Consider the following 16,974-nt stretch of genomic DNA (forward strand, 5'->3'; position numbering starts at 1 on the left):
CATCCAAAAATAACAGAAAATTCTTGCCCAGCTGGTGAAAAACAGAAAAGAATTGATTACCTCATTGAAAAGAAGTCCAACAGTTAAGCAATTTCATTCTGGGGCTCCTCGCTAGGGAATGGTACCACCCACAGTGTCAATTTTACATTTCAATTAACTAAGACAATCTTCCACAGACAGGGCCACAGGCCAACTTTTTGTATACTTTCCCTTATCAAGACTCCCTTCCCAGGTGATCCCAGAGTGTGCCAAGTTGACACTTAAAGGAAACCAGGAAAGAATCACACAGTGACTGAGAGTTAAGACCTAGGAGACAGTATAGGGACAAAATCATGATCTGGCCTACTTAGGCTCTGGGCTCTTGAGATGAACGGTTAACCTCTTTCTGACTTTTTCAGAGCTAGGTTTGGAGCCCAGAACCTCACAATTTCTAGACAAGTTTCTTTTTAATGAGCTACACACTCCCAACCAATTTTATTAATTTCACCCCAAGTGCCTTTGACATAAAGTAGAAACCATGGTCAGACTTAACTCACAGATTGTGGTGAGGACGAGAGGCAAACTATTTACTGTGCCAACGCACAATGGCTGACATATAGCAGAACATTTGATATAAGTTCTCAACCACACATTATCTGAGTGGCAGATGGGAGTGTGCCAGGCAGAGCAGGGACTCTGGGGCCCAGCTCCATTGTCTTAGCCATGTCACTGTCATCCAATGAGCTAATGTTTCCAGACATTGCTTTCTTTGTGTTAAAGTGGAAACAGTAATGGCTCTATCTCTTGGAGATGCTGTGAGGATTTTGTAAGTTAGCACTTGTAAAGTGCTCAGAACAGTACTTAGCTCTTAACACCTATCTATAGCAATGGCAACATGAATGAGAAATGTGTGCATTTCACCCCTCTGTTGGCTAGTGCACAGATCCACACTTAAGTTCCTGACCATCAGAACCTTGCCACCTAAGCAGATCTGCCCACTCGTGCTTTCCCCCGTGAGTTTATAACAGATTTAAACTCTCTAGGAACTCAATTGTCTATTAAGTGCTATTATTACATATTTAGGAAATACTGCGCTTGCTAGAAGCACCTCGTCCTCCACTTAAAATTAAGTGGATAAGACAAGAAACAGGGAGCACGGGGCTGAATTTGCCACTCTCCTCGTCAGCATATTTAAGCAAATGACAACAGTTTCCATAAATTACTGGTTCACTGCCTTCACTCAGAAATCCAGTCCCTTATCATAAAAGGGCCATCCACATTTTAGCATAATTTGTATGGCTGTGACTATATTTTTATGGAAAGCAAACAAATTTAGCTCTTCACCAACATGTATAGAGGCTCTTTATCTCTCTGTTGGTTGTGAGGGCAATCAGCCAAGTAGATGACTTTGCAAACAGCATGCACACTACACCTCCTGCTCCTGCCTAACTCCAGGAAGTATGGGCTTTTCCCATCACCAGACTTTTGGAGCCTGCATATGTACTGTGACCAGTACCTGGCTCTCCAGGAACCTGTGTACACTCTGAGTAGCAGCACATCAGTGGACTGCCAAGTTTCATAATCTGTGGGTCCTGCTTCACAGACACAAGAGTGTGCAAACATATGCCAGCTCACAGGGACACAAAGATATGGTGACTAGATTAGCACAGGCCACAGGAAGTTACAGTTGGACCCTCAGGGAGCACTGTGACATGACAGCTGTGGAAAGCTAACAGAGGATAAGGATCATACACAGAAAGCACTGTTTTACGTGGTTATGTAGTTACTTTTGTGTTTCTGGTTTGTTTGTTTTTTTGGTTCTTTTAATGTGTTTTTTTTTTTCAAAATAGCTAAGGGGCAGTGTTTGAAATCAGCACAGGTATTGTTTGTCTTTCACTATGCAGAGATGGGAAATCAATGTACTTTGAAGTTGGAACACTTTGTTTTGAATTCCGACTTCACTGTTTAGTTAAATTTCTCGGGTTTGATGGCTCTCTGCTCACTGAGAAGTAGGCTTGTGGCCTGGCAAAGAAAGCACAGGGCTGCAGGCTGATGAGCCTGGTACACACTCCAGTTCTCTTCTCCACCCTGACTGACATGTTACCAGCCCTGTTAGGCTTTGAATGGAGTGTTGGGAACTGGGGACAAATGACACCTAATTTAGATTTTCTGAGGGGTGATGTTCCCCCATGGCTGCAGGTCCCCATTTGCAAAGGTACTGGGACATGCTGGCATTCTCAGCCCTTCCCCATGTGACTTTGACCCCTTCCCCTGTTTTGTTTTTATTTGTGTTTTTTTTTTCTTTTCCACAGCATGCTCTCATTTCCTTTCCCTCTATAGAGACAGACCCTGGATAAGCATCAAGCCTGACAGCAAACCTGAGACTATCTGCTGAAAACTCTGAGTCCAATGACAACTTCAAGTTCCTCTTAAAGGCAAGTCACAGGCTCAGAGCCAGAGGCAACATAAGTTTCAGGAGGCCTTTCCAGCCCCCAAACATCCCCTAGAGCAGGAAAGGGAAATAAGGTTTCTTAGACACGTTTCAGGGAGCTGTTGGAAGGGCCTTTGTAACATGTCTTGTGTCTACTTTGTTAGCACCTAGAGTGTCTTGGGCTACACCTCTCCCAAGCAACTTTATTTCTTTGTAAAGGCATCCCTGGAAAGTCCAAATCATAAATATTTTTTTTTCATTAAGAAATGGAGATTAGAGGTTCTATATAAGCTACAGATAGCCATAAACCTTGGAAAGATTCCCCCCTCCCCAAATTCAGACTGGCTAATTCCAATTGCTGCAAACCACCAATGCACACACTAATGGCTCCTTTTTGCACTAAAACAACGACAACGAATGACATAATCATTACAGTGTTTATAGGATCTACAAGCTCCTATGGATGGAGCTGATGAGCATATTGCACGATATCGAAGCTCCCACTTCATACCTACCTGCTCGTGCCCGTAGTAGGCTGCGATGTGCAGTGGGGTGAAGAAGACAGCATCTTGCACATTCACATTGGCTCCATGCTGCAGCAACACTTCCACCGCCTAGATGAGAAAGAGGTGCTTGTTATGTGCAACCTCTCCTAGGGCAGCCAGTCAGCACCATGAACAGCTGCCGATCAGGAAGTCCATTCAGAAACACATTCTCCTGTCTACATCCTTTCCTTGCCTTTGCCTAGAGAACAAACTTCAGCACTTTCATATGACTTTTAAGCTCCTCCTCAGTCTGGTGGTATCACTTGTTTGTGTTGTTGTTTTGTGTGTGTGTGTGTGTGTGTGTGTCTGTCTGTCTGTCTGTCTGTCTGTCTGTGCTCATGAGTGTGTATGCCACACAATACACAGGTAGGTCCAAGAACAACTTCTACAATGTAGGACCTAGGCATTAAATTTAAGTCATCATGTACGGCTGAAAATCACTCAGTTTTCTGTCCCACCTTTCTAGCATGCCTCCAAAACCTCTATTCTGTACAATGGAACAGCTTCTAGTTTCCTTTCTTAGCTCTGTTCTCACGTTGCCCTCAGTCCTGTCTACAGAGGTTTAAACCCAGCTAAAGTGCCACTTACAAGGTTTCCTCAGTGCCCTTCTCTTTTTTGCCACATGCTTGGATGAATCTATATCTTCTCTGCCTAGGCAAAGTTTATTTTGGAGGTTCTCCTGTGCTATGTCTGTACACACATGTTCTACATAAGCTCATGATTGCAAGGCTGATCTGTAGAAGGTGATACTGTTTGGGGAGTCTTTGTAAACTATGAGGTAAGAATGAATGAAGGTGATGGGGGCATCACTTTCTGTCTTGCTTTCTTTGTCATGGTTGATGCTGACATACACAGTCATCTTCCACACAGTCTGGCCACCATAAAGTCCTGTCTAATCATGTGGCTATATAAAAGTCATATACTTAACACTTAGAAATGAAGAGCCCAAATGAACAGTAAACCATAAACCACCCTTCCTTCCTTTATGCTTGTATGTTTTTCTTGTTCTGTTTTTGTTTTGTTTTGTTGGTTTTGATTTTTTTTTTTTTGGTTTCTTGTTTGCTTGCTTGGCTATTTTGACATAATGATACAAAAATTCACTCAGAATGATATGTTCTATTTCCATCCATTTGCCTAAGAATTTCATGTATTCATTGTTTTTAATAGCTGAGTAGTACTCCACTGTTTAAATGTACCACAATTTCTGTATCCATTCCTCTGTTGAGGGACATCTGGGTTCTTTCCAGCTTCTGGCTATTATAAGTAGGGCTGCTATGAACATAGTGGAGCATAGTGTTCTTGTCATATATTGGAGCATCTTTTGGGTATATTATGCCCAGGAGTGGTATAGCTGGTTCCTCAGGTAGTACTATGCCAAATTTCTGAGCAACCTCTAGACTGATTTCCATAGTGGTTATACCTGCTTGCAATCCCACCAACAATGGAGGAGTGTTCCTCTTTCGCCACATCCTAACCAGCATCTGCTGTCACCTGAGATTTTTATCTTAACCATTCTGACTGGTGTGAGGTGGAATCACAGGGTTGTGTAACCAACAGATTGGGAAAAGATCTTTACCAACCCTACATCCGATAGAGGGCTAATATCCAATATATACAAAGAACACAAGACGTTAGACTACAGAGAACCAAATAACCCTAAAGAACTTCTGAGGAAATCACCATCCCTGACCTCAAGCTGTATTAAAGAGCATTCATGATAAAAACAAAAACAAAACAAAAAAAAACTGCATGGTATTGGTACACTTACAGGCAGGTAGATCAATGGAATAGAATTGAAGACCCAGAAATGAACCCACATACCTATGGTCACCTGATCTTTGACAAAGGAGCTAAAACCATCCAGTGGAAAACAGACAGCATTTTCAACAAATGGTGCTGGTTCAACTGGCAGTTAGCATGTAGAAGAAAGCAAATCAATCCATTCTTATCTCCTTGCACAAAGCTCAAGTCCAGGTGGATCAAGGACCTCTACATAAAACCAGATACACTGAAAATAATAGAAAAGAAAGTGGGGAAGAGCCTCAAGCACATGGGCACAGGGAAAAATTTCCTGAACATAACACCAATAACTTATGCTCTAAGATCAAGAATTGACAAATGGGACCTCATCTATAAGGCAAAGGACATTGTCAATAATACAGAATGGAAACCAGGAGATTGAGAAAATATCTTTACCAACCCTACATCCAATAGAGGGCTCATATCCAATGTATATAAAGAACTCAGTAAGTTAGACTCTAGAGAATGAAAGAACCCTATAAAAAATGGGGCACAGAGCTAAACAAAGAATTCTCAGCGGAGGAATACCGAATGTCCAAGAAGCACCAAAAGAAATGTTTAACATCCTTAGTCATCAGGGAAGTGCAAATCAAAACAACCCTGAGATTCTACCTCACACCCATCACAATGTCTAAGATAAAAAACTCAGATGACAGCAGGTGCTGATGAGGATGTAGAGAAAGAGAAACACTCCTCCATTGCTGGTGGGATTTCAATCTGGTATAAACTCTGGAAATCAGTTTGGCAGTTCCTCAGAAAACTGGACATTGTACAACCTGAGAACCCAGCAATACCACTCCTAGGCACATACTCAAAAGATGCCCCAACATGTAATAAGGACACATGCTCCACTATGTTCATAGCAACCTTATTTATAATAGCCAGAAGCTGGAAAGAACTCAAATGTCCTTCAACATAGGAATGGATACAGAAAACGTGGTACAATTAAACAATGCAGTTCTTCTCAGCTATTAAATACAATGAATTCATGAAATTTTTAGGCAAATGGATGGAACTAGAACATATTATTCTGAATGAGGTAACCCAATCATAAAAGAACACACATTGTATGTACTCAGTGATAAGTGGATATTAGCCTAGAGGTTCAGAATACCCAAGATACAATTCACAGACCACATGAAGATCAAGAAGAAGGAAGATCAAAGTGTGGATGCTTTGGTCCTTCTTAGAAGGGGGAACAAAATACTCACTAGAGAAAATACAGAGACGCGTGGAATAGAAACTGAAGGAAAGGTCATCCACAGACTGCCCCACCTGAGGATCAATCCCGTATACAGTTAACAAACCCAGACACTATTGCGGATGCCAACAGGTATTTGCTGACTGGAGCCTGATATAGCTGTCTCTCCTGAGACTTTCTGCCATTGCCTGACAAATACAGAAGTGATTGCTCACAGCCATCCTTTGGACTGAGCACAGGGTCCACAATGGAGGAGCTATAGAAAGGACCCAAGGAGCTGAATGGGTTTGCAGTCCCATAACAGGCACGACAATATGAACCAACCATTACCCCCAGAGTTCCCAGGGACTAAACCACCAACCATCAACACATGGAGGGACCCATGGCTCTATCTGCACATGTAGCAGAGAATGGCCTTGTGGGACATCATTGAGAGGAGAGGCTCTTGGTTCTGTGAAGTCTCAAAGTCCCAGTGTAGGGGAATGCCAGGACAGGGAAGCAGGAGTGGGTGGTTTAGTGAGCAGGGGAAGGGGTGATGGAATAGTGGGGTTTGGGGAGGGGAATCGAGGAAAGGAGATAACATTTGAAATGTAAATAAAGAAAATATCTATAAAACAATTATAATTAAAAATAGGGTACCGAGCTAAACAAATTATTCTCAACTGAGGAATATCGAATGACAAAGAAGCAGCTAAAGAAATGTTCCATATTGTCATCAAGGAAATGCAAATCAAAACAACCATGGCCACTTTCTGTCTCAGCCCCTGGTTCCTGGTTAGTGGTGACATAGACGACTCCTGTGCCACCATAGTTTACAAGTTCACTATCAGATTAGAACTTAGTCTGAGAGTCATACTTGAAGGGGACTAAGCTGCTTCTGGAAATCTGAAATTCTGTGCAGGTCAAAAATGTAAGCAGGTGCTTCATTTTGTAGATGTTTTCAGAACAGAGCTTTAGTGTTGAGATATTCGATGTTCGTGATAGTAGACCCAGTGATTGTATTGAGTTTGACTTCTAATAACGTCTCACATATAGTCTTTACTGACAGAGGGTTACATATCAGGTACTAAGCTTTTTCAGTGGATCTTAGCATCTGATACATTTTCACCTCTAAACAGAAAGACAGTTACCACTCTCCCGTTTTGAAATGAAGAAAATGGAACCTTGGGTGATCATGTGACATATTTATGGTCAACCAGCCTCAATGAAGAAGAGGCAGAATACAAACCTACATCTGCCTGACTTCACATTATAGTTCTTTTTGGCTGCCTCTGTGAGCAGGATCTCATTAGCAAATGACTCGACCCGGGTTGGGAGAAGATACCTGTCTATAAGGCTCCGTAGATCAGATTGGAAATGAATGCCAGGGTCATTAATTTGAAGAGTCTGCCATCTGAGTCTTCCAGTGACCTCAAGTCCAACCTCAGAAACTCTCATGCCAGGCTGTGAAGCAGGCATGGAGATGAGGCTTTTTAAATTTCTGTAATTTTAAATATAGAATAAAACAAAACGGATTCCATGAATTTTTTTTTTTACTGTAAAATGACTTTAAAATATTAACACACAGAGCCAATTTCTTGGACATGGTCCCATAATTTTCTTTCTTCTAGAAAGATAAATAGTTGAAAGAAGATTTCTTCCCTACCAAGTTTGTACTCATCCAGGCACTGAGAAGGTCGACCTTGGCCGAGTATCCATTAATTATGAAATACTGGCCTTCTGAGAACCTGTCAAAATCTAAGCTTTAATGAAACCACATGGAGTCCTTACTGAACTGTGGGCTTTTAATAGCTTATTTTTTAATTTAAGGAAATACTTAACTATTGATAGCCCCATCTGTGAGAATCCTGGGTTTTCAGGAATATAAAATTATTCAACATCACAATGTTCAGTATCATTCCAGGAAGACTCTTTCCTAGAACCCATGGGAATAAGGAATATTTGGTGTGCAAATATCTGCTAGTCATGTCAACACAATATAGACATTTAAAGAAAGAGCTATATAGTCATTTTACCCATGATTCTTCTACCCAGAGTAGGAAACATTCAACCTACTACTTCACCCTCTTCTTATACAAAGAGTCCGTATTCACTACATTCTATTTGCTACTGTGCAAGATATCTGCAGGTGTATGACAAATGTAGACATTGGCTCTTATTCTAATCAAAGAGAAAAAGGGAAGATATATCTGCTATCATGTATAAGAGGATTTAATCATATATAAGAGGGGGATTTAAATGTAGACAATGACAACCTGCTTGTATATTAAGAATGTTGAACAGTACAGCTCATTAAATGCCTAGTAAACTTTTATTTCAAAACAATCTTCAGCAATTCCCAAGTATTTTATTCATGACAGAACTTATAACTGGGCTTTAAAATATTACATACATTACCTCATGAAGATTTTTTCTGGGCTATCTCAGTGTGATGTTATATGCTATCCCCCTACACACGCACTTAGAAGTATGAAGCAGAGAGATCGCCACAGTTTCAAGGCCTTCCTAGCCAACAGGATTAGACTTTGTCTCAGAAAAGTAATTACAGGGTTATTCTGCTATCTCAAACTTTTTGGAAGAATACTATCTTAACATTTTTCCTAAAAATGTCATAATAAAATTTCATATCAAATAGTAAACTAGAAACAAGTGTTATGTTATGACCCCTGAACAGCCTGTCTATAGATACTTTCAGTCTGTGAGTTGTATTAGGTTAATTTTGTAGAGTCTACAGAGATATAATTAAAGTATAAACTGGTAAGTGAGCCTCCAAGGAACAGAAAGAGAAGGACCATAAAGTGCTTCGCATTAAGTAGCTAGTTTATTATCACAGAAATTGGGCCAGAACTCTATATTTTGAAAGTAGAACAATTGTGATATAAGTTCTCCGCTGTAGATGTATGTTTTCCGTGTTATCCCTGCAGAGGCCTCAGCGAGCCTCATGTTTGGCTTGTGGGTTAAATGTGCACTTGCCCATTCTGCCTCTTTATTATAGAATCCATTCAGCTACTTATTTTACCTTCTGTTTTATGGTAGTCAGGTGGCGGGGATGAAGGCATAAAGATATAACACAAAGAAGAACTAGATGCTCCACAGAGGAGAAAAAAAACAAGGTAATCTTACTTAAGTGCTAGTTCACTTCCAGTTACTTCTTTGAAGTTCTTTTCAAACTCAGAACTGTGATTTACTTAAAACTTGTAGTTAGTATAGTGCCACAGCTTTGTGGTGTGTATCTGACCATTACTGCTGAGAGAAAAAAGAATCAGGAGCTGGATCTTTGATGGAAAATCCATATCTGCAAGGCTTTCAGGAGAAAATGTGTTTCAAAGTCTACGCCTCATTAGTTCAAACTGATTCCAAACATTACCAAAGCTGTTGATTGATTCCTTCTTTGTCTAGTTCTAATATTTAGTGACAATTTTAATCACTACACCTTCAAATTATCACTCCCTCTCCTAAAATTTTTGAGAGTTGTTAATGTGTTCTTACCTCTGACTCAATCATCAGCACACAGAAATCTGGTCTTGGAATTTACCACTTTGGAGAGAGTTCCCTGGAAAATTACTCCAGTATCCTGGAGTAATTGCCATTCCAGGACAGAATGGTTTCTGTCTTGTATGACTTTAGGGATCATTGGGATGCACTTAGAGCAGGTTTGAATTTATCATGCTACAAATACATGTTACGGGAAATATTTTTAAAAGTAAGACCATCCCATGCTATGCTTGGCTACCCCGCTGCCTTTATGGCTAGCCCTAAGCAGTGATGGCATATTTCACTGTTCTCTTGCTGTAGATTTTGTTCACATTCCCAACCATCCACCCCCTGTGGTCAGAGGTTCCAAATCCCAGTAACCCTATAAAATCAAAACTCTAGAAGCTTATAATTCATCGGTCAGATTTATATATCAATAAATTCTCAGTTCACAAGACGTCCACACAATTTACTCAGAGCCAACTGATATAGATAAAAATTGCCCACCTAGATAAGACAAGCTGTCCTGTAATTATCCATCCCTTATATGATATTCATAGCTACTGTGGCTATTTAAAGCCATGCAGAATCTGGATCATCTTCCTCTTCCTCCATCTTCCTCCCTTCTCTCTCTGTTCTCTCTCCCTTCTCTCCGTTCCTCCTTCTCCATCAAACTTTTCAGCTCCACCTTCATTTCCATTGCCCAATCTAGCCTTTATTTTACAAGTTAAGGTGGGGAGAAGATTTACAAGAAGTCACCTGTGTATGTGATTCACTCCTCATCTGCAGCCCCTCCTGGGAAATCAAAATTAGTACAAAATACAAGTTATCCCAGGGCTATCCCAACAGATATACTTTACTTACATCTTTGTTTGTTTGTTTCAAAAATCATTTATTACTACTTTTTTCTTAGATATTTTCTTTATTTACATTTCAGATGTTATCCCCTTTCCTGGTTTCCCCTCCCAAACTTCCTATCCCTTCTCCCATCTCCCTGCTCACCAACCCACCCACTCCCACTTCCTGGCCCTGGCATTCCCCTACACTGGGGCATAGAGCCTTCTGAGGACCAAGGGCCTCTCCTCCCATTGATGACAGACTAGGCCATCCTCTGTTGCATATGCAGCTGGAGCCATGAGTCCAACCATGTGTACTCTTTGGTTGGTGGTTTATTCCCTGGGAGCTCTGGGGGTACTGGTTGGTTCATATTATTGTTCCTTCTATGGGGCTGCAAACGCCTTCATCTCCTTGGGTCCTTTCTCTAGCTCCTTCATTGTGAGCCCTGTGCTCAGTCCAATGGTAGGCGGAGAGCATCAACCTCTGTATTTGTCAGGCACTGGTGGAACCTCTCAGGAGACAGCTACAACAGGCTTCTGTTAGCCAGCACTTGTGGGCATCCACAAAAATGTCTGGGTTTTGTAACTGTATATGGGATAAATCCCCAGGTTGGGCAGTCTCTGGGTCATTTCTTCAGTTTCTGCTCCATATTTTGTCTCTGTAACTCTTTCCATGGGTATTTTGTTTCCCCTTCTAAGAAGTATCGAAGTATCCACACTTTGGTCTTCCTGCTTCTTGGGTTTCATGTGGTATGTGAATCTTATCTTGGGTGTCCCAAACTTCTGAGCTAATATCCACTTATCAGTGAGTGCATGCCATGTGCATTGGATGTAATAGGGCATAATTGGACAAATTGCTCTTTCTAATTCTGTGAAGAATTGAATCTGTAGATTGCTTTCGGCAGGATAGCCATTTTTACTATATTGATCCTGCCAATCCATGAGCATGGGAGATCTTTCCTTCTTCTGAGATCTTTTTTTGATTTCTTTCTTCAGAGACTTGAAGTTCTTATCACACAGATCTCTCACTTCCTTGGTTAGAGTCACACCAAGGTATTTTATATTTTTTTGTGACTCTTGTGAAGGGTGTTGTTTCCCTAATTTCTTTCTCAGACTGTTTATCCTTTGTGTAGGGAAAGGCCATTGATTCATTTGAGTTAATTTTATATCCAGCTACTTTGCTGAAGTTGTTTATCAGATTTACAGTTTCTAATATCCCAGCTATCCCCAGGTCCTAGAAGGAGATCAGATACTGGCTGATAGACAGTCTTGCCTGAAGGTCTTGCCTCCCCATAAAACAGCTAAGTGCAACCTGCCTCACATGGTTCTCTGGTATCTCAACCCCTCATGGCCTGAGCAGCAGACTGTTTCTCAGAACATCTTTCTAGTCACAGGACACCCAGTGACAAGAGTACTACTTGTTCAAAACCCACCGGTGGGAATTCTAGCTCAGAATCCTATGTGGGTAGTAGCACTCTATACTCCACAACAGATTTGACCCATTGTTCATACATGGCTGACCTTACTGTGAAGAAACTGGCCACGGGTAGATAAAAGCTGAGGTAAGAGGCTTGCATATCTGAGCAAATTTCTTATGAGAAAGCCATAGATCACGAAAAGAAATACTTCATTAAAAGAATATTATCAGGCTTGGGGTACAGCTCAGTGGTAGAGTGCTTGTGTATAGTACCTGTACTGGATAGCTTTGTGTCAACTTAACATAGCTGGAGTTATCGCAGAGAAAGGAGCTTCAGTTGGGGAAGTGTCTCCATGAGATCCAGCTGTAAGGCATTTTCTCAATTAGTGATCAAGTGGGGAGGGCCCCTTGTGGGTGGTGCCATCTCTGGGCTGGCAGTCTTGGGTTCTATAAGAGAGTGGACTGAGCAAGCCAGTAAAGAACATCCCTCCATGGCCTCTGCATCAGCTCCTGCTTTCTGACCTGCTTGAGTTCCAGTCGTGCATCCTTTGGTGATGAACAGCAGTATGGAAATGTAAGCCAAATAAACCCTTTCCTCCCCAACTTGCTTCTTGGTCATGATGTTTGTGCAGGAATAGAAACCCTGGCTAAGACAGTACCCAAGGCCCCAATTTCACTGGTTAAAGAAGAGAAGAGGAGGCAAAGAGGGGGAGAGGAGAGAATAAAGAAGAAAATTAAGGAAAGGAAAAAGGATAATATAAATGCATGTTGTAGTCAGAACCATGGAAGGTGCTGCTTACTGGCTTGCTTCCCCTGGCTTGTTCAGCATGTTATCTTATAGAATTCAGGACCACCAGTCTAGGGAATGGCCTCACCCACAATGCATTGGGCCCTCACACACCAATCACTAATTGAGAAATGCCTTCCAGCTGCATTTCATGGAGGCATTTCCTCAACTGAGCCTCTGCTCTGATGACTCTAGCTGGTATCAAGTTGACACACAAAACTAGCCAGTACAAAGTCCATAGCCACATCTCTGGAACTCAGTAATGAAAAGGCTAGAAATTATGGTCACATTAATGGGGAGACCATAGAATGATATATATATATATATATATATGTCTCCTCTGAGTAGGTTCTGCCTCCAGTTTCCTGCCCTGCTTGAGTTCCTTTGACTTCCACTGCTGGGGAACAGTGATGTGGAAGTGAAAGTTGAATAACCTCTTCCTCTCTGACTTGCTTTTTGAGCATGGTTCTTTGTTGAAGCAGTAGAAGCCCTGACTAAGACAGATATTTACAATCTCTAATTATAATACCTAAACATAGTGAAAAAAGTGGGAAGTATCGTCAGGAATGGGGGTGGGAAAGACAAGAAAACATGTCAACAAGCAACAGTTGTTCAAGCAGAAACCTGTGAGATGAGGTAGCTCAGGGGAACACAGCACAGCCTTGGCCATAAATTTCCAAAGTAAGGAACAAAATCTATAGTGTTGTCTCTTCTGTTCCATTTGATTCTAGTTTTCTTTGTGCAGCTCCTGTACCCAGAACAAGGCGGCTGCTGTTGCAAACAACCACTCAATAAAGACTTCAACCCCATTTTCAGGTTTTTAAAGTAATGAACAACAGTATGTGTCAGTTAAAGATGCTAACTGTATCCAATTGGAGACCTATGTTACCAGGAGAGCAGTTTAGATGGAGGCATTCAGTTTGTATTTACCAATCAAACTCCCTTTGATTGCACTTTCTGTAGATTTTCCACTTAAAAACACACTCTTCCTTGAGATCTTCTACAAATACCATGTTAATATTCTTTCTATCTAAGCATCTGAAACTGGGCTTTTCATCTCCACAGGTCACATAGCTGAATGTGGAGATCACAAAACCATTGCCACCAGCAAAAAGAATTCTGGACAGGCAGTGACCAAAAATGAATTCAAAACTAAACATCTGAATGTATGGTGGTGTGTCAGGGTTTGCCTGTAACATACAAGTTCTCTGGAGCTTGCACGCTAAGCACACATGCTCTTTGCGTGTGTATGCTATCACGCAACACAGCAGTAATAAACACTGGGATTTCTCAGATCAAGTTGAGGTCAGTGTATGCTGCTTTTTGCAATGTCTTGCTGTGTATACACTAGAACCATAGCTTTAATGACAAACAGGACTTTTACTATTTACCTATCACTTCTAGTACAAAAGCATCAAATCATATCTCTCAATCATATCATGTTAGACAAACAAGCACATTTACTTCATTAGTATGCAAACTTGCTTGTCTTCAATTAATGGCAAAGTCATATGTATGTTAAATAATGATTTGGAAATATTTTTCTTCATGATTTATTATGAATATATGTTTTACTTATGTGCATGTTTTCTGTTACTGCATGCTCAGGCTTCCATAAAAACATCTTGAGTGAAAACAGGTCATGAATGAGAATGGTCAGAAAGCCATGATCTACATTCTACGGAGTTTTCCACTTAGGTCATTGATGACCATTTCTGTAATAACCTTTGAAACTCTGGTACAGCTCTAATTAAGCCTTTGTCTAGAAAACCCAAATGGAAAATCGTTTCTCCAGGCTGTCATAGAAGTATGGTTCTCTTTCTGTGATATTTCCTTATCACCCCATAGTAAGATTAAATTTAGTTTTAAGATTGAGAAGGTGATTTCACAAATAATTATTATCAATGAAATTAAAGAAATTACCATTCTAAGTTGTGAAAGTAAAGCTTGAGAACACAGTTCTGTGTGTATTTGTGTGTTTGTATTTATATGTGTGTATATGTGTTTTGTGTGTATATGTTAAATAAACTTTACTAAATATGGTAATATAGTATCAATTGTCAATGTAATGTGATGAGAACACATGGAGAAATGCAATGACTGGAGACTGAGGTATCACATAGATCAGAGCAGTGAGCCTGACCCACATGCAACTCATTCTAAGAGCAGTATGATATCAAAACTTAATATCCCTGTGTTATGCTTCCATGGCAGTGAGATTCATTCTCTCTCTCTCTCTCTCTCTCTCTCTCTCTCTCTCTCTCTCTCTCTCTCTCTCTCTCTCTCTCTCTCTTTCTCTCTCTCTCCCTCTCCTCTCTGTCTTTCCCTGGACCAGCAATAGGGGTGAAGGGACAAAGAGCGTTTTGACAAGGTGAATATGATGGGGTAAAATCCTACGCATAATGGTGACCTGATAAAACCTATTGTTTTATATGCTGACAAATGCCAGAAAAAAGGAGATAATCTAAAATGTAATTACAGCAGAATAAGAAGAGATATACACGAGATATTTCTGGTTAAAAGCATGAGAGGAAGGGACCTTGAAATGGAATAAGAAATAGAAGCTAGGGAGGAAAAGGAGCCAAATGAGTTGCTCCAAAGAGAGCCTACAGGAAGTCTGTAAGTGGAGGACCCACGCCTTCTGCAACCCCCCCCCCCCAAGCAGCCATTGTGGTGCTGTGCTATGGGCTCCCTAAGGCCTTTCTGATCACTTCTTCATGGGGTAGTCCTATTTTTAAATCTCTGGCTTACCCCAGACTTCATTATACACATAGGAACACATAGTGTCCTACATATTTCAAAAGCAGTGATTTTTTTCTAATGAGAAAAGACCCTATAGTTCCCACTGTATGGCAATCACTAAGGCCCGCAAATTGCAGTAGGAGTTATAGTCCTTCCCACTAATGGCCCACACTCCTTGACATGCAGCCGGGACATCTCATGGTAGAGGAATTCATACACGACAAGCAATTTTCTCTGGACTTTTCTTCAAATCAACCCTCCCATTCCTTTTATCTCCTCAGAGGAAGCACATTTAGAGAAGTGTTTGGAAAACAAAGGTGGTGTACCTCGGTTTGAGGCTTCGTAATTACATTCTGCAGGCGACTCGACTGAAGGGCACAGAAAGAGTGCAACCCTCAGACAAGACAGAGTGGTATGAATCCTCCCGAGAAATTATAGCAGTAATTAATGAATTCTAGCAGCTGCGTTTAAAAACAAAAGAGATGACATGAACACTGAGGTTTCAGGCCAGTACAATTGTAAGCACACAGTTAGAACACCCAGTAATTCCTTTTCTCAGCTTCCTCCTTAATTAACACCAGAAACCCGACTACCTGATGAACTGCAGGATACCCACACTAATTTTCTGTAGGACAACAGATGTTAGTCATCCATTGTTCCTTACCTTATTTAACAATAATGTTGAGAGTGTTATCTACAAATACATCAGAGTAAATGGCACAATGAGACCAGTATATCCACAGTTGCAGACGCTTTAGCTACCCAAAGCTCTGCTGTTTGACATGTACTAGAACCACATATGGATCATGTGCATTTTAGAGTAAGAATCTGTTACAATAACACCTTCCCTGCATCAGCCAGACATCTGCTGCAGGACCAAAGGCACACTAGTAATTCACTTACTAACCACCCTAAGCCCTATTCACCCAAATTCAGGGGGAATAAATAAAAACCCCAGTGAGAGTGAAATGAAGCTCAGAACCAGGTTTTCCTTCAGAAAAGGATAAAGTATATACATGGTTGGAATTCAGTCTTGGTCTTACCACATGGTTAGCATATGATAGAACTTGGGCACAAACAACCTTATCTAATTAGTACCATTTTCTCCTATCAGAAGCAGGGAAGACTCTGAGAGTAGCTACAGTGGCAATTCTATTTTTCTGAGTTAATAGTGCTCTAGCCTGTAATAGTGATTCCATGTGTGTATCATTTGATTCTCTGGTCCCTGTGGTATTTTGAAGACATTCAGAGAGCTTGATAAACCTATGCACAAAATGTAGTTTGATCACAGAACTATGGTGAGTTCTGAGTTGAGTATATATTACTTAAAATGAAAAAACTTGTGTTCCCACTACAGTGTTGCTTTCGGATCTTTTGTTGCTGTTGTTGCTCTGCTGTTGCTGTTACTGCTCTATAGTAGCATAAAACAGTGTACTAATCTGAAACGTAAACATCCACAAAGATAATAAATGTTATTTTATAACTCACAAAATGTTGCTGTAATTTCTAATGTAATCACGGGTAGTAATAGTATGATCCCTAATGTAAGTACCTCAAAGTTTTGGCACAATTTCTACTATAACCATAAACAGCTCAAAGGTTTGATGACTCAATAAATCTGGTTGAACATCAGCATTGAAGGACAAAGTCTATGAGGCAGAACACTCAAGGTTCCCTGAAATTAGCCCAGGCACTGTCCAGAAGTTCCAAGCTGCTGCATATCAAGGCAACACTCAGATGCTTGGTGGCCAGTTCCCTGAGG

The 16,974-nt window shown here is 40.8% G+C and overlaps 1 protein-coding gene across 5 annotated transcripts in view; it reads right to left on the minus strand.

Moving 5' to 3' along the window:
• The window catches only part of LOC110320040 (serine/threonine-protein kinase TNNI3K), a 250,965-nt gene that overhangs the window by 177,813 nt on the left and 56,178 nt on the right, over positions 1-16,974 (minus strand). For all 5 annotated transcript variants that reach the window (XM_021195894.1, XM_029537368.1, XM_029537369.1 and 2 more), the window contains one exon: positions 2,926-3,024. In XM_021195894.1, coding sequence (XP_021051553.1) covers positions 2,926-3,024 — 99 coding nt within the window. The remainder of the gene's footprint in view (positions 1-2,925; positions 3,025-16,974) is intronic.

The sequence above is a fragment of the Mus pahari genome, chromosome 4, assembly GCF_900095145.1.
Source record: "Mus pahari chromosome 4, PAHARI_EIJ_v1.1, whole genome shotgun sequence".
Classification (NCBI taxonomy): domain Eukaryota; kingdom Metazoa; phylum Chordata; class Mammalia; order Rodentia; family Muridae; genus Mus; species Mus pahari.